Genomic DNA, 26,453 nt, shown 5'->3' on the forward strand with positions numbered 1-26,453 from the left:
GGGCTGTCAAATGATTAAAATTTTTAATCAGATTAATCACGGGTTTAAAATTAATTAATCATGATTAATCACCATCTCAGAACATGTCTGAAATATACCTGTTATTACTGTATTTTATTGAAAGAAAGATAAATGACAGGACAGGGTTATAAATATATATTTCTATGTATTAACAGCCCCAAATTAGCTCAACATTTTAATCAAGTTAATAGATGGCACAGATGTCTGAAAATCTATTCACCTAACAGTGGTTTCTTTAATAGCAGAGTATTTGAATCAGACTTAACTATGTTATAATGAGCAATGAGGAGGTGCGTTCAAAGACTCCATGTCATTTACGTTGACTTCACATGTTTTGAGAGAAGTTTCTGTTATTTCCGAGCCTACATTGCCACATTGCGGTATGTTAAACAGGTGGCGCTTATGTGCTTTTGCTAGCTTTGGGCCATAAGTCACAAGGGTACATCACTGACGTCATACAGACCCTACCGTGGTGTGCTTACAATAAAGTTGGGACACACGCAAAACAAACTGAACAGTACAGATACAATATAATTTGGGCCATTGCTCAGAAAGACTTCAGTACCGTTAATTTATGGCAGTACATAAACGTAAATTATTTTTAATTAAACATTTTTAGTTTTAGTTTTCCTGAGATTTTTTTTTTTTTTGGTGGGTTAAATTTTTTTGTCTCCACACTGTTCACCACACCCGGATTAGTAAATACAGTAATTGCATCGTGACGGGAAACAAATTACTGAGTGAAAAACAATGTAATACACAAGGCACACCTACGTGAGGTGCTGTGAACGGACATGCAGACGGAACCACGTGACGCACCATACTATACAGTAGAAGAAGAAAGGACGCATGCACATAAGTCCGTTGTCTTCCGCTTTCCAAGACTCGTCTAGACTTCCGACAAAGTGGAAGTACATGTGCATCATTTTGGGAGTATAAGACAAGAAAATACCGGGAGAATGTCGACTGCAGCAAGTCATGATACTCCAAATAAAGATATCACGTTTGCTTGTCAAAGATCACTTCTGGTGATGTGACGGCGACGGGTCGCTGACATCATCGTTGTAAAAAGCAGCGGATTGCTCATCTATGCGGAAATGACAGGCTGGCGTTTTCAGATTTTTCCACACTGGAAGCCATTTAAAAAAAATACTGTTTCAGGGCACCCATTATCTGTGTGGATGAGAGGTTAAAATGATAAAATAATATTTGCCGTTTTGACCTGAAAACATTTGTGTGGATAGACCCTAAAACTATCACATGTAGCACTGACTAAAATGTGACTAAAACACAAAGCATTTTTATCCAAAAGATGAAGACGAAGACTAAAAATAAAATTTCTGCCAAAAAAACATTGATCAGATCAATCCCCAATAACACCAATGTTGATGAGAAGAAAAGTTGACCAGATCTGCAGCGAAATTGTTTTTTTTTTTGTTTTGTTTTGTCTTTACCCACACCTCTCTCTTCTTATGTTATTATGACGTAAGCGTACTTGTTAACAAGCAATCAACAGCGCAAACTGGACTCATCGGCCTGTGTAAACATGACAAAACGTGGCGCGTTTGAGGCCAAAGATAAAAGTTGGCCCTCTTGAGTGACGACTGAGTGCAGCAGATGTTATCTGGGACTCAAAGCACCTGCTACTTCCTTCCCGTCTGCAACGCGCCGGCTGCACATCCAAGTCCTAAAGGAGCAGGAAACGACTGCTGACATGACGTAGTCTCTTTTCTTCAACGCCCCCCCCCCAAATGTGCATCTGACAGCACCTGTTTTGAAAAGCATACAGCTGCCTGCAGGGCCTTGTGTACACAACACCCAAACAACAGGAGCAGCCCCCTCATCCCGACCGCTGCAAGCACACACGCACACTTTTGCACTGTTTGGGTCGGCACACAGCTGTTTACTGGAAGTCAGGCACACAGAAATGCCGTTTTGTGTATATAGTTGTCGCCGTTTTGAGCGGTGAATTGGTTCCAGACCCGACCGCAATAAGTGAATTTCTGACAAGTAGGAGTAAATGGAATATTTTCGTAGTTAAAGCATATAAAACCTATTTATGACTGTTTAACATTATTAGAGCCCTGTAGACATGAAATAACACCCCTATAGTCACCTTTATACTCCTATTACCTAATATAGTAGTCATGTATAGAGACAAAGACATAATAACTCGTATGTTAGCGCTGGGAAAATTCCTTGTTGTAGCAGCTGGCTTTGTTGACATGACATTGCACATCTCTTACACACAATCTACGGCAGGGGTCACCAACGTTTTTCCTTGTGAGAGCTACTTTTACAAAATGAAAATGGCCAAGAGCTACTCATTTTTGTAACAGTTATTTTCAGAGCTTATTTTAAACCCAAACAAAGCGAATATGCTTGTTTTACCAGAACATTAACAAAATGTAGGTGTCCACAACTCACATTTTGTATTTCAGAATGCATTTCTTTCTACTGTTCTTTCATTATTAACTGAAAACCTGAATGAAAAGCAGGCTTGCAGGCACCTCATGTGGTTGTGGGGGGCTACCTGGTGCCCGCGAGCACCACGTTGGTGACCCCTGATCTACGGGATCACTGCAGGGACATAAGAGACTGCCACCGCTTAAAGCACAGCAAGCTACTGAGCTAACTAGTTAGCCTCTCCAATTTATTTATTCTTAAAGAAAGGGTTTGAAAGTGAATAGTGAAGAACAAAAAAGTAAAAAGCAAAAACTTACCACTTCCACTCAGAATGGGAGGAAAATTTATTTGACTCTATCATGTTGGACACACCATGGCTGACTAAATGCAGTGTGAAGGTAATGGAATGTAAGCTAATGTCTCATCAATGTAACATTACTGATGCCTGGTGATCAGAATAGTACGTATGACTTCAATATTTTTTGACTAATAGTCCATAGTCAACCACGAAACAACAATCATTTATTAATAATTTTTTTAAGAACCGCGAAAGAGTGAGAGAACGATAAAAAAAAAAAAATGTAACCGCGATGTAGCACGGGACGCTGTATTGTGATGTTTTGTATGAACCACTGAAGCTCATCACCTCAGAGGAAGACATTTGTAATTACTGGTCACACCTTCACACTTGAATTTTCTTTACTCATGTTGATCAGCATTAATATAAAAAAAAAGATATTTTGAATAGTCTACAGTCTTCTTTCTGAATCTACACTTACATCACCTACATTTCATTTGTTCTTCCTTGAACTGAAGAACTGCGATTGGCTGGCGACCAGTCCAGGGTGTACCCCCCTGTGCCCGAAGTCAGCTGGGATAGGCTCCAGCATACCCCCGCGACCCTAATGACGTGAAGCGGCATAGAAAATGAATGGATGGATGAACTGAAGAGTCCTTTCGGGTTAAAGCTGAAAACGTTTTTAGTGGTAGTTAGCATTAGCTGTCAAGTCAACTTGATTAATACTCATTCTAACCCAAATTTTTTATTTAAATAAGGAATCATGTAAATCCAATTAATCTGTTCCAGAACGCCAAAAATGTTAACACAAAACACTTTTTCATAGTTTCCCATGCCAAAAACAATTGGATATGCATATAAATACATTTAAATGATGAATGAAAGGGATAAATGATAGGTTACTTTTACACGAAGGTGGTGTCCATGTTGATCTTGCCGCCACGTCATGTGTTTGCCAACAATCACGTCTTTAGTGAAGGTGTAAGTAAGTAAGGTGAAAGGGGTACCAAAAATGTGATATAGCAAGCAAAACTGGAAGTTATTTTCTAACCAATTTGTGTATTATTTTGGCTGATCTTTCAAGGCACACAGAATATTGTGTTCTATGGCAATAGGCTATATAAACGTGGAATAGGGGTGTAACTAGGCCTGTCACGATAGCAAATTTTGCTGGACAATAATTGTCCTACAAATTATTGTTGATTATCGATATTATTGACAACATTTTTTTAGACATTTTTTTATTAATTATATGGCATAATAATGACAGTACGTTGTATCAAAAGCAATAAACTTGAATTTCTCAAGGGTATTTAACATTGTAATTGTAAAGTCAAGAGCTTTTAAATGAATTAAAAAAAACAAAAAAAGACGAAAAAAAACTAAAATGGACTGTCACTTTTAGCAAAAATTGCACTTCAAAAAATCACAATCAGAACCAAAAAATAATTAAAAAAAATAGACACTGTGTCTCTGTTAAGAAAAAAACCCACTCCAATAAAAACTTGAAAAACCTTTGCTATGTCGCGAGCGACGGTTTATATTTACTTTGCCAACCAAACACCTCAGTCCCCGTTGGTCTTATCGCCCTTCTTCCTTGTCACTACTTTTGAACAAATGCGACGTATCGGTTCGTCTGTGTTCACCCGCTCACCTTGTTCATTTTGTGTAAAACTGAATTCCTACACTGGGGCTGTGGCATTCATCTTAGAAACCATCGCTTCTGTGCCTTCATTCATGTTAGCGTATGCTAGCTCCATAAATAAATACCTGGATACTGGACAGTGCAGGTGAAGTTTCCTAGATTCCTGTTGTTTTTTGTAAGGGAATCAGGTATCAATTAATTATGGACATAAACAAACAAGCAAACAGCAATTCATGGCAAATACATTCACATTTTATTTGAATCAAGTGCAACCAGCACTTGTTGAATTAACAGGTTAACCTTTACTGCTCTCATTTTCAATATTCAATACTTTTTCTATAAAAGTACAGTAAGTGCAACCTACATTTCAACAGTAGGTTTACCTGCTACTTCTGGTTTTACTTGTCAACATAAAAATAATACAATATTAACATCAATGTGATGAGAGGTAAGTGTCCTTGATTTGAGCATGACGTCCAGCTACCTGTCGTTATCGCCACTCGTTCAGTTTGATGGCACACGCTGACATAGATAGGCTTAGCATGTGATAAGCTGTCGTCAATTGACTACACATTTTACGGGATACTGTCTATTCTCACAGTAATACGAAACAGTGAAAGCCAACACCAGATGTGTCGCGTATCTGGTCACACATGGGCAAGTGAGAGCCAGCAAGGCAGAGAGGTGATTCCGGTGCATGTTTATCACAATAAAGCGCAGTGAAGCATTTTTATAATATTTTAAATTGTTTTAAATAATAAGCTGTATATGTAACTATAGAGCATATATATCTATTCAAACAGCATATTGCTTAAAATTGATTTCATGTTTAAGAAGAAAAAAAACATAATTTTTAAGGTGTGGCAGCTTTTATTTTGTAGTGGCGGGCTGCCACGATCAATTGCATGTAGCGGAAACCCTGAAACTATGCTAGTACATGTGGGGGGAAAAAAGATCAATCATTTTAAAGTACCTCACTTGTACTCGCTACCTTTTAGTCAGTGGGTAGTTAGCATTAGCCGCCTTAGCATGAGTCAACATTTTATTTGAAAATTTGTTAGCCATGTAAAATATCACTTCTGTTGCCAAAATGAAAGGAGCTGTTGAAAAAGGTTAATTTTAAGTACAGTTTTGCACAGGGGTTGATGGTCTGAACATTATATTCTTATTTTATTAAAAAAAAAAAAAAAAAATTCCTCACTTATCGCCTGCAGTGCAGTGCAGTGGTGAGGCTCCACACCTCCTTAAAACCCGTTGTTTCTGTTTTTGGGCCCAAAGTCTTGAACTCTATCTAGTTTGTGGCCGGGATAACGTTTGACCAAGATGAGACATAAGCTCGGTTCAACAGCGAGAAAGAGTGCGTTTTTTTGTTGTTTTTCTTTGTTCATGCGATATGTGAAAACAACAGGCGTTTATTTTCCTTGCCGCTGTTAAAAATCCTCCAACGGTGAGTCACAAGGCAGTCAGGAAGAGTGCGGTCAAGCTACAGGGAGCTCAGCCATGCAGATAAATACTTAAAGACTGGAACTAATAACAGTTAAATGGTTGGCGTTTGTTCAGCATCACATTTAATGATTAAAATAAAGTGAGAGCAGAAAGACGCGAGACCACAAATATCAAGCTCCGCTCACTTTCTAACCTTTTTTTTTTCTTGTTTGTTTTAGCAAGATAGTCTGCTTTAGAGTTATGCAACCGTGGCAGAATATATATTCTTAATCATTAGATTAGATTGAGCTGTCTGTGTCAGGAGTGCCGGAGCCAGTGAGCAAAGGCAGAGCTAATGTTGCTGAATGGGATCATTGAGTTTGCAAAGATAAATAAAAGTAACTTTTTTTTTTGAGTAGTTTCCGACCTGTAAAGGCTGTGCTTGTTGATTTTAGGTACAAAGAGAGAATTTGAGTGTCGCTCAGCACACACCTCCACAAGTATGCAATCGATGTAAAGAAGCAGGCGGCTTGCCACTTTGTTTGCATGATGAATTCAAGCACATTTCAAGGCTTTTAAAGTGTCCTCATCTCCTTTGGAGTTAAGCGACATTTAGCTGGTAAAAGTCCCTGATTGCGACCGACGCCGCCCCCAATCAATAGATCAATACATCAATTTAACACTGGTCATCATATACAGTCTGAAGATGCATGCGTCATTTGTAGTGATGCATCCTTTACTTTGGAAACAGGAAATGGCTTTATTGTTTCGCTAATGTGCTTTCGGCAGTAATGTGTCCACTGTTAAACTGATTAAAACATTGCTTTCGTACTCTTTCCCGTACCTGCTTAGCCTAGCTATAGCATGTGGGCAGGGGCGCTGTATAGGGAGGAAAGTTAGGACAATTCCAAGGGCCCCTCACTGACAGAACAAAATATGTAAAAATGAAAATAGGATTTTTGCTGACAACAGCTGCCCGGTGGGGCCCAATGTGATTTGTTTGTTTTCCCATGGGGCCCAGAAAGTGATGTTTAAGCCAATGTAGATTGGTTATTGCTGAGTCGGTGCAACTTCGATCGTAGCGACAAAAACAAACACATGTACTAATTCCAGTTCCCCCACAGTTGGACTATTGTGCTCCTCATTCTCCACTTTGCTGCAGGGCTCCTATTTCGTGCTGAGTTTCACCCAAGGAAATAATTACCTTAGTTCGTTCCACTAATGAGGCAGAGAGCATGGTTTTAAAAGATACGTTATTTTACTACAATTTGTTTAAAAACATTAAAAGTTACTATGTGTGATATATCGATATTTTTGAAATATTGATATTTCTTTGAAGCGCGATACCAAAAACAAACATATCGTTCATATCGATCTAGACTGCATTTGGGCTGTTCTGTTGTATCTTGACACGGAGGTCTGCCTCACTCATCACTGCTGTGTGGGTCAGGGCTCCTTAGCGAGGCTACTGCCCCGCCCCCCTCCATGCTCCGTGCTAGATCTGGTGACATTCCAAACCCTCTTGGCGACATTTTGTCAAAAGCGACTAGCGACAAATCTAGCTACTTTTTCTGGCGCCGTTGGAGAGTTTCTGGTATTTGGGAACATAAAAGTGAAAGTAAGGCTCCCGCTTCACATTGCAGTGCTGATCCAGGCATCCTCGAGGCACGATGTCACCGGGGTGGATATCATCCTGTTTTACAGAGCGGGATCTCAAACGGAAATGTTGGTTCATCTTCATTAAATGAGTGATTGTTACACTCAAGCCTTATTTGGACTCGGTACTTACAGTACCTGTCAGTGTGTCAGAAGGTGTGATGGAAGATGTGTGATGAATAAAGAAGTCCTAACTACAAGATAAAAAGTGGAGGCTGGAGGCGAGTCTGGATGTAATTATTACGCTGTTTAGCCTTTGAGAGGCGCTAGCCAAGATAAAATACTAAAATAATTCAAAAACAGGGAAATCAGTCATCTTATTCAGAAATGGTTTTGATCCTAACAAAACAAAATGTATTCAGTGAGATTTTTATATTAGTCATTGTAAATGACAGATTACTTGCCTGCATTAATGTGAAGGGTGATACTGAGATCTGGATTGCAGCATAAAGGCCAGATCTGGCTCACTGGCAGTGGTATTGATGCGTACGATGTCACGCGGGTGAGAGCCAGTCGTGTCTGCACGCGGCTCTTGTTAAAGTTTATAATCGAGACTGTCTTCTCACACAAATACATCGATCCAAACAAGCTCAGCATTTTCTTAGCAAATGTTTGAATCTCTTGGAACCTGCCTTTATCCAACTGTCGGTGAAAGTTGGCGAGAGAGAGAGCTGGTGGTTGTCGACTGCGGCTCTCGGCGTCACACTGCAGCTCAGTGAGCTCTAGCTGCAACTGGTCAGGAACAGCATCGTGGGTCCACTTTCATTTTTTTGTTAATTGTCGCTATTTTAGAAACTGTCCGGAAAAGGTTACACAGCGACATGGAGCTGGACAGAGTGCTGCTGTCCTCTTGTTGGTAAATGTGAAATTGCATTTACCATGTATTTTACGCTGGTCAACAGGGGTTGGGCCAGACGTTAGTAATTTTATGAGAGAGGCTGCGGGCCGAATTAAATTTGACCACGGGCCGGACTTTGGACATGTCTGCTATACTGTAGAAGAAGAAAGGACGCATGTGCATAAGTCCGTCATCTTCTGCTTTTCAGGGTTGAAGTGGAATTACATGTGTGTAATTTTGGGAGTATAAAACAAGAAAATACTGGGAGAATGTTGACTTTGGTGAGTCATCGAGGAAAAGGCTTCTTGAGACGTCATCTGTACTTCTGTGAAGAAGGTGTCGGACGTTTCGCTCCTCATCCGAAGAGCTTCGTCAACGAACTAATAAGTGCTGGTATCCTAGGCCTTACATACAGTAAGAGTGGGCGGAATTGGTGTGCCAACACCCTCCTCCTATTGGTTCCTGACACTAAGCCTGGGCGGAGTAGTGGTATAATCCTTTCCTGCTATTAACACCTCCGATAAAAGGGAAGTGTCGCTCCCTGAGTTGGGTTAGCTCTTCGGATGAGGAGCGAAACGTCCGACACCTTCTTCACAGAAGTACAGATGACGTCTCAAGAAGCCTTTTCCTTGATGGACAACTCCTGTACAACTGAGAGCCTACACAGACGCTTTGGTGAGTCATGACACTCGAAATATTCAGATATTATGTTGGCTTTTTGGGGCGCTGACGTCATGGTTTTAAAATCCTGCCGATTGCTAGTCTGTTGAGATACAACGAGTCGTTTTTAGATTTTACCACTCTGGAAGCCGTTAAAAAAAAAAAACTGTTTCAGGGCACCCAGAACGCTGTTTCTGTGTGGATGAGAGCCGGAAATGATAAAATACTTTGCCATTTTGACCTGAAAACGTTTCCGTATATATACCTGTAGTATTATGGTAACATGCATCAGCACGAGTCTTATGTATGTCTTAAATGTCTTGTTTTCTCTTATTATGCCTATTTGTTATTTATTTTTGGCCTAAATCAATCATTTCCTTATGGCTAAATGATTTAAAATACAAATATATAGCATTCAGAAAATTCATTGATTGATACATTGTGATATGTAGTATTCTACACTTGTCACTAGGTGTCAGTAATGTTACATTATGCTACGTTGATGAGACAATAGCCACTGCAGGAAGTACTCGAAAAGGAGCAACAACTCCCGATGTGAACATGTACGAGTCTATATTATGTCTTATTTTCACTTATTATGTCTACTATATTGGGTAATAGGAGTGTAAAGGTGACTATAGGGGTGTTACTTCATGTCTAGAGTGTTCTCGTAATGTTAAAGACCATATGTTGAAGGTCATAAACAGGTGTTCTATGCTGTAAACCAAATATTCCATTTATAAATTAGGAGTTCTACTTTGCGGAAATTCACTTATCATGGTAGGGTCTGGAATCAATTAACCGCCATTATTGAGGGATTACTGTATATGTATTTCTGTTTGTGTACATCCTAGTGTCACACTGACTTGCTTAGAAGAAATAAACTGTGACAGGTCTCTCCAATGGCGTTTCCATGTCAAAGGGCTCTGACTAACCTGATAAAGTTTGTATAACTATGCTTCTGTCCCTTCCTTTGGGGAGACACTTGCATCAGACGGCAATAGGGTTTGTGTCGACTTATCTCCTAGTTAGAATATCTAAGACACACAGCAAAAGGGCCAAATGTGTCATGGAACATCATGTTTTGTCGTAACTGAGCTACAGACACAGTTGTTATTATGCTGTCACGTTTTGCAAATTGTCTTGTATGTCAGCTGACCGTAGCTCTTCCCTAGAGCCCAGAAGTTGTCTACTATTTGTGTGTCATCTGGATATGGCCGTGGCAAGCTCGTCATTTCCTGTCTTCAAGGACAGAAAATGACATACTGTCTCCAAGGACAGTACGTTAAGACATCTGGGGTGATACGAGCAATGATTTTGCTAGTCCCAGTAATGCTGACCATTTGTGAAAGACGGTTGTGAAATGGAGTCAACAAAGCCAATGCATGCCTTCTACGAATGACAAGGCTCAGGATTTTATTACCATAACCCATGTTTCTCTAGTTGACCATGCGTAAAACTGGCCACCTTCAACTCACTGACGTCTCCTGTTTGTGTTTGTGCAGCTTGTGTCTTCAGGTACAATGTCCTGTCCTTCATCTACCTCATCTACCTCCTGCTTATTCCGCTCTTCCCCGAGCCCACGTGCACAACTATGCAGGGTAAGAACCACACAAGCCTCACAGAAAACTAGTCAGCAGCGGATCAGCTGTGCCTGTGCTGGTTGCAGCCAAGTAATCCGCTGTATTTTGACTCCCATCATTTTTTTCCAAGACATGATTAATTGACAATTAATCCACACAATCAACAGAGCTTAACTAATCAGTTCATTCAATAGCATACACTTCCCTTGTTAACGTTGTAATTGTGAATGAATTCAGAAGACTGAGAAGCATTCACACATTCAATTGTACACCATTTTTCATCTGTGTATTCCTCTACTACTTCTTCTGCCTCATTTTTTGCTTGTTAACTCCTGCCCTGTTTCTCAACCAATCAGCCTCATATATGGCACGTTGGCTCTCAGGGCTTTTCTTTTTTTTTTCTTTTTTTTGTCCTGTCCAGCCATTAGCCATTATTGTTGATCTAAATGCCCTTACGTGCTCAACAGATTTGCTCTGCCAGGGAAAAGTGTGAGATACACTTCCTATGTTATACAGAATTTATTTGACTTGGATGTTTTTTTGTTATGCAAATTTGGAGCGGCCAGACCGAAACAGGAGGGGATAGAGAAGAAGAGAAAAGAAAACAGAGGGTGGAGTGTGTGGACAAGAGGGGGACAATAAAGAGAGACAAGGACAACAGCAACAACAACAATTGTGACAATAATAACAAAACAACAGAAACAAACAGTATTACATCAGCAAATGTCTGTGAAGGCTATAAAGACCATGACGGAAAGGACAAAATAATATCAACAACCACAATAATACGGCATTGAAACAGTTATACACATTAGTAGTAATAGTAGTAATGAAATTATTAACTATGATAGTGAACAGAATGACAATAACTGTACTGTACACAATTGTAATAACTAGAATCATATTGCCAATGTCACTGTCGTAAAACCACCAACATAATAACACCCTGGTTAACTCAGTGAGTTATGTGGGGAAGTACGTATGTACTTTGAGTGTGCATGTGTACGTGTGTACAGGTATCTCTGTATGTGTGCATGTCTTCATGTGTATATACAGTACATGTGCGCGAATGTGTGAACGTGAAATTGTCACTGAGAATGCATGAAAGGAGAGGGACTGCCTTCCACCACCCAGCAAGCTCCACCCCACACAGCCAGGCCAAGCCATCACCACCAGAAAGTCACCGGGCCCACAGGGGCGGGCAGAACCAAGACCAGCCCACAAAGCCCTGCCCCCCTGGCAGACCAGCAAGTGCGCGCAGAGAGGCAATCCCAACCAGAAGAGAGACCGACGAGAGACCACACCCCACAAGGGCAGACGAGCACCGGGGGCCACGCACCAGCAGGCCCAGAGACGCCCCGGCAACCGGAAAGGAGCCCGACCACGGCAACCCCCACCCCCAGGGAGCGACGCCCGCCCCAGGCCACCCCATGCCCGACACAGGATCGCCCCACCTAGGGAGGAAGTAGACATCGCCTCCCCCCAAATGACGGAGGTCCGGGTGGCAGAGATGTAACACCCAGAACCTGCCCCCACGGAGCAAACCCCTGTGTATCCCCATTTAAAAGGAATACAACAAAATAAATAAATACATCGATAAAAAGTAAATAAATAAAAGCATACACACACACACACACACCGTGGTCGACCACCCGACACCCAGAAGCCCCACGCAGGGGACCCGGGGCGCAGCGGAATACGGGACCCTGGGGTCCCAGACCCCAAGCCGCCGAGAACGCGGACCACTAGGGAGCAAGAAAACCCCAGGCCCCCCCATCCCAACAGCTGGATGTTACCAGCAAGGCAGGTGAGGAGGAAAGCCAGCAAATGAGCAAGCGGGCACGCAAACGGACGAGCAGCAAGGCAACCCACCACACCACACCAGCCGACACCCGTGGGGCAGCAAATCACCGGAGAGGGCGTGCCGAGCCCCCAAGCCGAAGCCAGACCACCTCCCCTGCTCCCGGAACCAATGGCGCACTACCCACGCACCGGAGCACCATGGTTGATGGTTGCTGGTTCGATCATCACTTGGTCAATAGATTTCAACAGTTTTTGTGGACATTCATTCTACGTTTCACTTCAGCTTCAGAATTTCAGCATTCACATGCAATTTCTATTGAAATAGTTAGCATTTTGAATTTTTCCAGAGAAGAATGCATGAATCTTTCAACATAAACAGGAGGTGGGACCCGAATCATTGGAGGTCTGTGCTCTAATGAGTGACGTTGTATTTTTTTTTTTTTGTGGCAAAAGCTTTGAACTGATACCAGCACAAACGTGTGGATGGCCAATGAATAACCCATTGGAGTGTAAATCCAGATAAAAAGTGTGGATCAAGGATTATTTGCCTTTTCAGGCCGATTTTCCGCATTTTCCTAGTTGGCTGACATCCTAGCTTCCTCTGTGATATATCAGGGTGTTTTCCTTTGATTTTCCTTGAAATGAAATGGAGTTTGACCCATGAAAATTAAAATTTTGCTTAGTGCTCCAGCTGTAATAATAAAAATGATCTATCGAAAGCTGCCATCCATTAAATTCTGCATAAATGTAATCTGCTTGAACAGAATTAATATTTTAGGAAAAGGCAAAACAAAAAATTTCAACCACGAATGAGGGAAAAAAACCCAGAATAGATGTTTCAGAATGTTTGTCCTAATATTTGACCACTCCTGTGAATGAAAACAACCACTGAGGTGGTTGCAGGTCTTGCAGTCACCGGGTTGGGCTGCCTCCAACAGAACACCTTCCAGAGACTCTTCACCTTTCAGTTATGTGAAGGAAAACCCCATGCAGCGCTCAGTAATACATAAAAAAAATTTGGGCGGAGGCCGAGAGGCGTCCCCCTCGTCTCCAGCAAGGATAACAATCAGGAAGTAAAGCACAGTCGGAGTGGGCCACTTTGCACTCTCATCAATAGTTAAAGAGAAAGCCAGAGCGTACTGCTCATGGATTTGATCCATGATCCATGTCGGCATGTACACTCACTGGCCACTTTATTAGGTACACCTACACTAATCTGACGACATCCAGCACAGCAAGCATTCACTGAAAAATATGTTTTATATTGTGCTTGTGGTGGTGCATCAGTGTACTGCGTCATGCTGACCCTCTCTCATAGCTAAATGAGGTTGCCAAATTAGAAACACCTCTCAGAATGACAGTACATCACAGCATACTACAACCACAATAATGTACCTTTTAAAACATATTTGTTGCCCTATCCTGCTCATTTCAGGAACTTTTAAAATAATATTGGATTCCGGTGGGGCACCATCGTGGTCTTTAATAAAATGCAAAATAAATATCAAGTTGTTTACAGGGGAAATCTGCATTCGTCTGCTCTTGACCGACATGCTTGGATTCCACTGCCACCTCCCTGATGATTGTCATTGGTCAGGGGTCAATTGTCATTGTCAACAACAATTATGCTGGTGCAGTTTTGTCAGAATGCAATATGTAAAATGTTGCTGTAAGCTGGTATAATACACGCCAGCATACAAACTTTAAAACTGTTCTGTCTTGTGATACTTTGTAAAGAGAATGAGCACTTTACTTTGATGATCCACTTCAAGGACTTTCAGCAGTTACGATGGTCAAGTTAATTCAAAGCAAATGCTCAACGTGAATAATTCATGTCATGTACTTTAACGTACCTTAAAAAGACACAGCAGAGTGCCATGCCCCAGGATGCAACAATCCAAACACAAACACAGGACAATGTAAAGTGCTGTTCTTTTGAGTTGTATGCTCTAGTCTAGTGTAGCATTTGTGACCTTGATATGGATTTGAATTGACTGAGTAGTATTATCCATCCATCCATCTTTTATGCCGCTTATCCTCACTAGGGTGCCGGGGGTATGCTATCAGCCTATCCCAGCTGACTTCTGGGTAAAAAAATTGTAGTTTGCAGTGTTGATAAATTGGTAGAATAGAAGATTATTTTTTTTTAACAGCACCTCACAAAAGGGAGTACACCCTACACCTACACATATCTGCAAATATTTGATTATATATTTTCATGAGACAACACTGAAAAAAGCCACTTTGATCCAATTTAAGTTAGTCTGTGTATGGCTTGTGTAACAGTGTGAATGTACTGTCCCTTCAAAATAACTCAATACACAGCCATTCATGCCTAAACTGCTGGCAACAAAAGTGATTACACCCCTAAGTGAAAATTTTCTGATTCTTTTTTGGAGATAAAGCAGAAATTAGCTGAACAACACCTGTTTGAGAAACCTCTCATGGGTTCTCTTGGGATCAACTTGTGCAACTTAACTGCAGTTGTAAAACAAAAAATTACCTGAAGATGACTTTCAGGCAACCAAAAACACCCAAACCCTATGTGCTGAACCTTTCCACCAGTTAGCTTGCAAGCCAAACACTCCCCATACCTCCCGGTTTACAAGCGTTCTTTTCCCAGACTTTGTGACCGCCCGGGGAATCGCTTTGGGAAATTAGCACAAATTGTTAAACGTTTAATACGCCTTCCGCGGTCTGGTGAGCACATTTGATAAGGTTTGGTCACCTGAGTCAGGATATTGTATAAGTGGTTGGTGCTCCCCACATGAAGAATAATACTGAAGATGTTTCTCCATGGAGAACCAACCAGTACTGGCAGCAGGAAGAGAGACACTATGAGGACCCATAACAAACATCTGACTATAGCGTGTTATCACCATCGCCATCCATCCATTCATTTTCTATGCCGCTTGTCCTCACGAGGATGGCGGCTTTGCTGGAGCTATCCCAGCTGACATCGGGTGAGAGGCAGGCTACACCCTGGACCAGTGTTCACAGTAACTGTTGAAATGTTACCAAATACCTGTAGGTGTGCTATAAAAGGGCCATGTGTGGAACAGCTGTGGCTGCTCCTCCGACTGTTCCCAGCTTTCCTTCACTGGCTGGCTGCTATTTGGAGGGCGGCTTTGCGAAGAACATGTGGCTCTCAGGAAGATCATTAAGTGTGACCACCAACGGGCTCAAAATCTATATCCTCACCAGAGGGGAGTACTCGCTAGCACGCAACTCTGCTCGCTCACTGTGTTATAAAGTCAAATTTAAACAGCATTGGTCTCAACCAAAAGATTTGTTAGCCCTGAAAGGAGTCACCTCTGAAAATGTTCAGTGTACGACAGGGAGCTGTGGATACCAGCATTTTGTTGATGTTCTGACAACCCTATTTAATGACTGAGTAGGTTGGATTGAAGGCTGTTGAAGTGAGACGTGTGAGATGTTACATTGCTGGTAACGTGCGCTGGTATTTCTGAGGTTTTCATTTTGTTTGGTACTTTTGGGACATTTTTGTTTGTCTATTTTTAATAAAATTTTGCCCTGTAAATATTTTTGCGTGTACAATCTCTTTCACTATACATACTTTCACACTGCTTTACACTGTGGGACTTTTTTTTTGGAGTGTAAATAAAACAAAACTCGCCACCACCAGTATCGACTGAGCCATCATAATTTTTTTTTGGTACAGTCTTTGAGCAAACCGTGACACATATAAAAGGTAAGAACACAAATGTTTTTCAGTTAATACAAAATAAATAACTAAGAAGTATCTGAAAACAATTTGAAAACTTTTTTTAACCAAAGTGAATTAGTCTCTTCTTGTTTTGGTTATCTTCTTCATGAGAAACCTGTGTTAACATTTAAAAAAACGTCAAAGGAGTTAGTTAGTGCCTCACCAGCCATGAACCTCACCGCACGTCACTGATAGAAACACATATGAAAACATGAAATCAGTAGTTTTCAACCTTGTTCAAATGAGCTATTTTATGCCCGAAGCCTTCCTTGTACTGTAGATCTAAACTCATAACGTGAGTCTTCATTCAAAGAAGAGTAGCATTTTTACTCTGCATGTTATTTAGCTGTATACAAAACTAAGAGATGGTGACCTCACAAATGCTGTTCCCCTCCTCTGGCAGGCCACACAGGGCGTCTGCTGCTGTCCCTGTGCTTCACCAGTTTGTCCTTCCTGCTTGTCCACGTCATCTATCAGATTACTGTCAACAGCCTACTGGCCAGCAAGTCCATCAGCTCCGACTTCAACTGTAAGTACACTATGCAGCAGCCTCTGAAGATAGAACCCAAAGCAACTCACAGAGAACCTCATGAACTGTTCATCATACATCATACGCATTTGAACAGGCCGGCAATGCTCCTTAACCTCGACCCAAACAACACACTCATGGTGAATAAAAAAAGACCCATGGTTAATCAAAACTGCATGAAACCATGGAGCCCAAACTTGTTGTAGACCATTAAAAATGATGTGTTAACATGGTACATAAGAGGTACACAGACCATTAAACATGATGTGTTAACATGGTGCATTAGAGGTACACAGATCATTAAACATGATGTGGAAACATGGTTCATTAGAGGTACACAGACCATTAAATATGATGTCAACATGGTACATGAGAAGTGCACAGATCATTAAGTATAGTGTAAACATGGTAGATTAGAGGTCCACAGACCATTAAATATAGTGTAAACATGGTAGATTAGTGGTCCACAGACCATTAAATTTAGTGTAAACATGGTAGATTAGTGGTCCACAGACCATTAAATATAGTGTAAACATGGTAGATTAGTGGTCCACAGACCATTAAATATAGTGTAAACATGGTAGATTAGTGGTCCACAGACCATTAAATATAGTGTAAACATGGTAGATTAGAGGTGCAATATGCGGTACATAAACTTCCTATGTGTGAACTACAAACATGGAAGGTACTTCAATGTTACCATGCATGTTTGAAAAAAAATAAACTAAAATGAAATGTGATATAAACATGATACAGTAGTGTTTCACAGATCATTCAATGTGTTGTAACCATTTTACATAAGAGGTGCACAGACCATGACATGCATGTGGTTGACGTGCATTGTGGGTGTCCGTGGGGCTTGTTTGACACGATATCAGCAGTGAGTCACTAAATCGGAATCGGGCACTTAGACCCACAGTGTAAATCCAGTTTAAAGTGGTTTTATTAGTTGGGTGAGGTTCTGATGGGAATATTTATGAGGAGTTTCCCAGTTTGGCAGCTGAGTGTATTTTGGGGGAAGGGAAACTGCTTAGTTGCATTTCTGTGTTTCACAAAAGTTTCCTACATTTGGAGTGAATGCCTTCCTTATCTAACGTTTCTACATCTTGCATTTTGCCCCCTGACACCCTTTTCCTTTCGGCAGCCCAACGTAAACAAGGAGACCTCCTTTACAGAGAGGTGGTTATCCTCCTCCTTTCTATCGTTTCCTTTCTACATGTAAGCCAAATGCACCATTAGAGCGGTAAACGGAGTCTCGTGTGACGGAGGAAAGCCTGGCGAGCTCCAGCTGTTCCGTGGGTCATTGACTGGTCACCGCCTGAGCCGATTCGCGTGCGAGTCATCAGTCATTGCTCTGTGTGCTGACTCCACACGTGGAGGGTGACTGCATTTACAAATAGTTTTTGGGTTGGTGTGTTCATCGACCAAGACATGGGTGGAGCTGGCTAAGAGGAGGAGGTGGGGGTGTCTTATCAAACCGTAACCGTCACTTTTTTTGTTCGTTTTCCTGCGATTGTGCTGATCAGCGACCACGCCCATCTGGGAGGCTGACACAGACCATACAAATTTGTCATCTTTTTTGTTTGTTTGTTTTGCCAGTTGGATGGTGTATTTGTGACACTTAGTCAGGGATGTGCTTTGCCAAGCTGTTAGAAATGTGGTACAGCACCTCCCGCTGATTCTTTCCTCACATCTCATCCATCCTTCACCGTGCCACATTCCTGCTGTGTGAGATCATGTTAGTTGATAATACAGTGATGTTGACATGTTTTCAATGTAGTGAGTCCGTGGGACCAAGAGGTGATGATTTGAGTGGGTCCCCAATTTTAAAAATGTCAAGAGATGCTAGGGTATGCCCCATACAATTTGAAATCTTGCATCGTTTTTATTGTACCCCTCTGAGATTGTTTAGTTTGGGGCTAAAGGAATCACCGAATCTGGTTCATGCATTATGGCTTTCTAAAGAAATGAAAAAATCTTGGGCACAAATATATAAAAACCTAACTTTTGTCATTATATTATTCCTTTTAATCTATTTTTGCCATTTTTGCTGTTTTTCTTTTGTTTAATGTGCCACGGACCAATCAAAAATGAGCCATGGACCGCAAATGGCCCCTGCGCACTTTGTACATCCCTGCTCAACTCTGTGAGGAACCACAACTCTCGTTAACTACTTAGCTTGCTTCCTTTTGTTCCATCGTCACCATTGAACGGGTGTCATTTAAGAGAGAAGGGGAGTGTTACCGCAACTGGAACTAATAGTTTACAAGTAGGGATGATCTGATCTTCAGGATCGGGATCGGCTGCCGATCTGCTGTATTTCGAAGATCGAATAATATCGGACCAGACCAAAACGCCCCACAGGCCAGGTCCACAACCGCAGCCCCATCCCCGCCTGGCGGACAGGTGTCACAGCACAGGCAGGAGGCACACTCCACCCGTGTATGAGATGGGATTGTGTTTATTATGCAGTTTAAAAAGAAATTAATAAAAGAGGACCGCTCGGTGTTATTTTACTGACATGCTTTTATTTTGGAAGTCTGACTTAACTGGCTACAGGATTTGTGTCGCGAATGTTGCCCGAGTGTTGGCAAACGGGCTGGAAGTTGTGCTACTTCCGGTACTACTGGAGGGGAGTTTTTTTCATGAACGTTAAATGAATTCAAAATCATGGATACTTGACAGGTGGGTGATTTGAAAAATTTGATGTTGGAGGTGCCTTTGACTTGTTAAGCAACAAGAATCCAAATATCTCTCCTCTATACAATAATTCTTTGTTTATGCCAATTAATTGGTTCCAGACCCTACCGTGATAAATGAATTTTCGCAAAGTAGGATTTCTTATTTATAAAATGAATAATTTTGTAGTTAGAGTATAAAAAACCTGTTTGACCTTCTAAATATGTTTTTTAACATTATCAGTGCCCTCTAGACATGAAATAACATCCCTATTGTCACCTTTATACTCCCATTACCCAATCTAGTAGGCATAAGAGACAATAAGACATTTAAGACAAAAATAAGACACATATTTGGCAAAAGACCTTCAGGAATACCATTATTTAATTTTTATTTAAATGTATACGTGATCATTTGCAGCATTGAGCATGTTGATGGAAGTGTTGATCTTACAAAAGAAGCAAAACAAATTAGAAGTCAAGTGTGAGTCTTCATTTTCCATGAGCGACATTTGTTAATCACACTGAGTAACAGCATTTCATCTCACAAGATAATCTCTTAATGGGGTTTTCGGTCTTTGCTGGCAGTCAGTGAACAGTTCATTAAGTAACTTTGGGAGGAGAAGCACTTTTGCTGTTGAATGATTTCCTCAGGCTGGAGGCTTTGTCATGATCAATCATTGTTGCTAATTCAACTCCCCTAGAGGCTCCACTTGAAGCGCATGTTTGGGTTGGAGTTGTGGGCTCCTGCTAGAGCAGACGTTTGCTTATGTTGTTTGGCTATCACAACATTTGTGATGAAACAATTTCAAGCTTGTAGCAACTGCACATTTCATCCACATTCAACTTTGACACTGTTTTTGCTTGTGTGCTTAATTGTGTGTCTTTACTGCCATCGTTTATTTGTGTCGAACACGGTTACCGCATTTCCTCAGACACCATACCCCAAATAATGGAGGAGTGCTTGAAAAATAAATGCTGTGCCTCAAATTGAAGCCCATGCAGGACAAACACAGAAAATTGAAAGAAAAAAAGAAAGAAAGAAAGAAATGTACATTATTTTTATATTATATACTACAATCCATATTATAATGCAGAGATGTCCAAAGTGTGAGCAAAAATGGAAAAACATATAGCATAATTTCCCGTGTATAAGTCGCTACTTTTTTCTCACGCTTTGAGTCCTGCGGTTTATACAGTGATGCGGCTAATTTATGTTTTTTTTTACAATATTAAAAATATCCAAATGAACCATGCATCCTTTTTATTTTTCAGTAAGTGACCCTCCCCCCAAATGTCTGATACTCTCTGCACGTACTTTGTTCATGATGCATTTACTGATCCCTACATTAGGGTCAGGGTCAGTAATTAGGGGTGTCTTGTTACAACGAGGGATGTAAATCTCTTTTTGATAGATGATTTGATTCGAATCTAGATACACAAGTTATGGTACGATTCAAGAACAATTTATTTTAAAAACAAAATGACAAGATACGATTTGATGCAGTGTACATACATTTCGATTCGGTGTGATTCGATTCTATGGTTAATGTTTGTTGATGTAGACATTAATCTTACATTATAAAATAAAGATGCCAATTATATAAAAGCGGCATTCTTACAGTATTTTCTAATGTGTAAAAGAGAACATCATATTCCCAAGCATGGTGTCAGGCACCGGAAAAAATAAAGTCAACAACATGTCAAATATATTTATTGTTTAGACACAGACCAAAAAAAGACTTGCTGAATGAACATCTTTTTCTTTGATGGGATCAATATTTCTCTATCTGATATCTGTATTTTTATACTGTTAAATTTTGAACATTTAAGTTTTAGCTTGCCTTAAGCTTAAGCTTAAGGTTTGTCTTTTGGAAAAGAAAACAAACTTACTGTATCACTTGGACACAACTATTTTGATGAAAAATATATGGAAAGAAGTCGAAGAGCAACCTCTAGAAGGGTTTGTTTACTAGGCGTTAGATGAGAGCTGCGCCTTTGCCAACGTCACTTCGTTCAGGGCGTTCAGTCTATCATGGCTGCCACCACGTAATTTTTTACAAATTTACCGTTCGCTTTCAAAAAACAAACAACGTAGAACATAATTACAAACAATATAAGACATATTTAAGCAAAGGTGATAAATTATGTGAGTGACCCTTTAAGTGGCCCCAGCAACTAACCCAAACTACGTTCCTCATCATGACCAGAACTCTGCTCACGAGACAACGTGGGGGGGGGGTAAGTCACTGTTGATGCACTACACAGCTGATGGGGACCTCATGCAACTTGCAGTGGTGTACAGCTGCACTACATCATACTGAGTGATGGTTCTTATTGGTTATGTCAAGCTTGATCAATATCTTGTGATATTAATAGCACTCTTACCTCATGGTGTACCTAATGATGTGTCCAGTGTGCTTTCTACAAATACACAGTATGTCTCAACACTGCTTTATCAATCATTATTTTCCTTACAGTATGTGGCAAATAATGATTGTCATACATGTTTTCAACACATTGATCAAACATTATGATCAATGTACGCCATTTGCTTCTTCATTTATTCATAATACTTACTAAACATTTTGACATCTTCCCATGCAGGTTCCTCATGGGAGAAATCCATACGGCAAATTGGATTCGAGAGGTAAGAGACTAGAGGTTTTTTTGCAACATCTCTAACCACAAATGGTGATTTTATAATAGCGTTATTAACATATCCAAGCCACATTTATTCTGTCTTTTTAAGTGTGTCTGAAGTAAGGGTGTGTTTTGCTTAGCCAAGCAGAAATTCAACTGACAGATGAGCAATCTATTTTCAAGAACTGTGAGATTGACTGATGCTTTTCTTACGCAATGCCCATGTGAAGACACTTCCTTGTATGAGCTTTCAGCATGGCAACGATTGACTGTCGTCAAAATCATTGGTATGAGTTTCAGACATGCTTGATAAGTTCCATTGGGAACATCACCTGGTTATTTACTTGCACAATTCAGCATGTCCGAAAAGGAGAAGGAGAAGGAAGAAACAGAGCTATTTAATCCTTATTTAATCCTACCTTTTTCTCTTTGTCTATTACTAATAATAATTCATTCACACCACATCTTTGACATGTTTACACTTACAAAATTTACTTTGCTTACATTTTTTCATTTTAATTTTGTTCACTTCCTGTGTAAAGACAAGATAAGGTGTTGAAAAATGTAAAAAACAATTAGCAAGTAGGAAAAAAAATGACAGTATATACCGCTAGCTTATGCATTGATAAGGAAAAGAAAGGAATAAAAAAAAGGTTGAAAATGAGGATTCAAAATAAAAGTTAAAAAGTAATAAAATAGGAGTAAATTGATAATGAATAGAAAATACGTTAGAATAACTGAAAACATTAAACAAAGACAGAATAAATATGTAAATATGTAAACACTACAGTAATAATTGTGACTGAATCTCACAACTTATAAGTAGTTTTGGTATAAATGAAGCAGTAACAGTAGTGAATAAAACAGTAATGATCAAGTAAATGAAATGTATTGCTTAATATCATTTGACATAACCTATGTTATTATTGTAGTGTTGTTATAGTCAATGGTTGAACAAAAAAACTCATAAAAAAAGCTAATATTTCTTTTTTAATGTTTTGGACATAAAGTCTTAAGACTTTTGTGACTTAAGTTTGTGAAATTACACTTTGCCAAAGTAACTGCAGTGGGTTCACAGGGTTTGCATTTCAGGACCATCTATGAATGGCCAAAAAAACACGAGTAACTGAGATGGCCAAAACACACCGACTCACTCCTCCCACTCCAAACCTTCCTCTTAGCTTGACACTGATGGGCTCCTCTGATTTTGGATCAGCATTTGCGATAAAAGTGATTGTTGTAATTATTACATTCGATTCAGCTACACAACCCTCTCCCATGTCTCTTCAATTGCCATTGTTCACTTGTAACACAATCCTGGTTTAAGCCCTAAATATGCCTCACACACTTAGTAAACACATTTTTAAGTATAAAATGTAGAGCTACTAGAGATGCTCCGATCGAACGCCCATCGATCAATATCTGCCCATTTCCGTAAAAACAAAACTTGTGATCACCGTATGCCGATAAATGCCTTTCAAAGCCGATCACAAAAATCGATTGGTGTGCGGTGGCAAACCCTACATGTCTGCTGTGTCACGTATTGAGCTTGACACAGGCCACACCACATGTGTCAGTGGAGGGCCGAGACACTGCAGATGAGCCAATTCAAAAAACAATACAAGCAGTTGATGTTTCCTAAATACAAGGCAGAAGAATCTTGAACTTGTGTTATTATGCTTTATTTATTATTATATTGATGATTAAATGTATTGTTCTGTCATGCTTTATTTATTATTATTTATTAATTATTATACTGATTATTATATGGAATAATATGATATAGAATACAAGAAGTGAATAATATCTACTGTACAAGATGTGGAATGGATTGGGGGTAGGATTAAATAAGCTTTGCTTCTTCCTACTCCTTTTGGACATGTGGAACTGTGAAATGATTCATGAGATGTATTCCATTGGAACCTGCATGCATGTTCAAATCAAATTAAACTAAAAAAGACCAAACCAAACTATGGTATGTTCAAGGACCCCCAAACAAAGTGCAAAATGTCAATGCTTTATTAAAAAACATCATCAGTGAAGCATACAGACATAAACATGTAAAAATTGGGGGCTTTTCAACTCTGGTAAATGTACACTGTGCATTTTACCATTATCATAGATGTAGAAATTAAGAACGACTTATGGTGAATGAGTGGCCTGTTTCCAAAGAAAAAGAACATACAAATACAAAAAAATAATTTTTCAACCATAAAGCTGCAAATTTGCGGGTGGTCATTGCTGAATTGCAAATATGCTGGGATCCAATGTACTTGAGACAGTGGTGTGTGAAGTGTAGGGCTGCAACTTACCATTCCTTTGTTAGGCCATTCATCTAAAGCTTGTTGTTTCCATTCATGGAGTAATGGGTTAGGCTCTACATGCACCAAATCAATATGAAGCACACACAAACAGTTAGTGGTTTGGTCCCTGAAGATATGTGAAGAGGCTAAAATGTCCATCAGTGTTTTCCAAAGTCAAAGCTGATGTGTGTAAATATCTTGTAATGCGCCCCCCACCACCCCACCCCTGAATACCCCTGAATATTACATATTATAGCTTCACCTGTCAAAGATCTGTTTGACAAGAAGATGGTGATCGCTGACAAAGTTTCTCCTAAGCTAAAAAGGCCACAATAAGAGTAAAGAGCACTTTGCCATCTGCGTTCTAAAGGTTTCTCTGTGGAGTCCTGATGAAGACAAAACCCTGTTAGGCTGCCACTGTGTCTGCCTTCTCAGTGTGCCATCATCCTATTAGTTGTGGCTTCCAAAGTACGGGAATGTCCAAACTAGGGCCCGTCCTTTTTTCCACGACTCCCTCAAGAGTGGCGCGTGTGTGGCGGAAGAGTTGCCATACTGTAATCTTTTTTTTTTATTATTCTTTTTTTTCTTAACACCACCCGTGTTCACCTTTTTGGAGTGTTGTAAAGACCAGGGCCCTCATCTATAAATATGTGCGTGGAAATCTGGCTAAAAATCAGGCACTAGCAAAAATAAAGTCAACAGAATAACATGTCAAATGTTTATATTGTTTAGACACAGACCAAAAAAAGACTTGCTGAATGAACATCATTTTCTTTGATCAATCCCATACTCAAAATGCCACAGCAGTAATGATAGTAATATAACAATACAATAATAATGTCATAACATGTCAGACTGAGCATGATAGTGTTTTTGACACTCCAGGTACGTAACAAAGGTGCAACGTTTCAACGTAAACAAGTTACAAAGCAAAAAAGTTATGTGTTGAAAATGTGTTGAAAATCTTCCGCGTAAATAGCGGTAAGTAGTGGTGACTCGTAAATAGTTCCAGGCACCTTAGCTAGCGACTTGCTATTATTTACACCCATTCTTGCCTTGAACCATTGCAAGCTATGGAGCAAGCGTGACAATCCTTTCGCCGGCAGCCCAGGCTCTGGCGTTGTTTATGAGACACTGTCAACCGATTGCTTTTCTCGCAATACCCGGTGCATGTCTTTACAGTTGATTAATCTAAAGATTTATGGCTGATTATTATCGAAACAGGAAGCTACCACCAGCTAATCGGAATCATTCCTTTGTCAAACCGGATATTCGGTTATCGTTAACAACCCTAGTGCGTACGCAATTCCACCTCAAGTTACACCGTTTCCATGGCTCCACTTTGCCATAGAAGGTCAATGCAAAGTGACTCATGAATGTGGCATCCATATTTAAAGAGCCTTTATTGCATTGGAGTCACGGCTGGTGGGAAGACGACGAGCATGAAGACGTTGGCTTTCACGGAAACAGAGGTGGAAATACTGAAAAAGTGTCATATTTGGAAGACACAGCAGTGGCATAACAAATAAAACAAAGATTGAGTAACAGCATGTCCGCTGCCATCTGTGTGAATAATAGAGCAGAGCCGCCCAAGGCAAAAAAAACAACAAAAAAAAGCGGTCTGATATCAAGGCACACATTTCCATTTTTAGTGAGCATGTTTCTACATTTTTCCTAATTAATGCCACATTTTAGATTAATATAAGCTTAGCAAAATCTGATTTAATTTAAAGGTGGATGCAAAGACTCAAAACGGGAATGAAGTTGTATCGAAAATGAATTGCTATAATTCCAGACGGATATTTTAAAATCCATCCATCAAACTATTAGGTATATTATAATTATTTTATGAGGAACTGTGTGTTATTTCAAAGCACAACAAAATAAAACCCCATCATTTGTGGAAATGTCTCCAAAAAATGCGTACGCCAGTATAAAGGGTACGCAGCGGTGCGCACATTGTTACACCAGGTTGTGTTTTTATAGGTAACGTATTTGGCGTGGAAAACGGCATACACAACTTTTCGGCCCTGTTTTGTCTGTACGCAAGTTTTATAGGTGAGGCCCCAGATGCGTTGCTTTCATTTATATACCACATATTGTATGGGCTATGACGTAAGCATAACAGGTCTTATTGCTTACTTAATGCTACGAACGCAATGATTTGTGTAAGTAGAGACATTAAATTAACACTTTCGTGAATGTTGGAGCACAGTGTGAAATGCAAATGATGTATTG

At 40.2% G+C, this 26,453-nt stretch overlaps 1 protein-coding gene across 6 annotated transcripts in view; it reads left to right on the top strand.

Moving 5' to 3' along the window:
• LOC129176745 (piezo-type mechanosensitive ion channel component 2) overlaps positions 1 to 26,453 on the top strand; it is a 115,886-nt gene that overhangs the window by 6,042 nt on the left and 83,391 nt on the right. For all 6 annotated transcript variants that reach the window (XM_054767096.1, XM_054767097.1, XM_054767099.1 and 3 more), the window contains exons 2-4: positions 10,455 to 10,550; positions 16,466 to 16,591; positions 21,877 to 21,919. In XM_054767096.1, coding sequence (XP_054623071.1) covers positions 10,455 to 10,550; positions 16,466 to 16,591; positions 21,877 to 21,919 — 265 coding nt within the window. The remainder of the gene's footprint in view (positions 1 to 10,454; positions 10,551 to 16,465; positions 16,592 to 21,876; positions 21,920 to 26,453) is intronic.

The sequence above is a fragment of the Dunckerocampus dactyliophorus genome, chromosome 2, assembly GCF_027744805.1.
Source record: "Dunckerocampus dactyliophorus isolate RoL2022-P2 chromosome 2, RoL_Ddac_1.1, whole genome shotgun sequence".
NCBI classification, from domain to species: Eukaryota; Metazoa; Chordata; class Actinopteri; order Syngnathiformes; family Syngnathidae; genus Dunckerocampus; species Dunckerocampus dactyliophorus.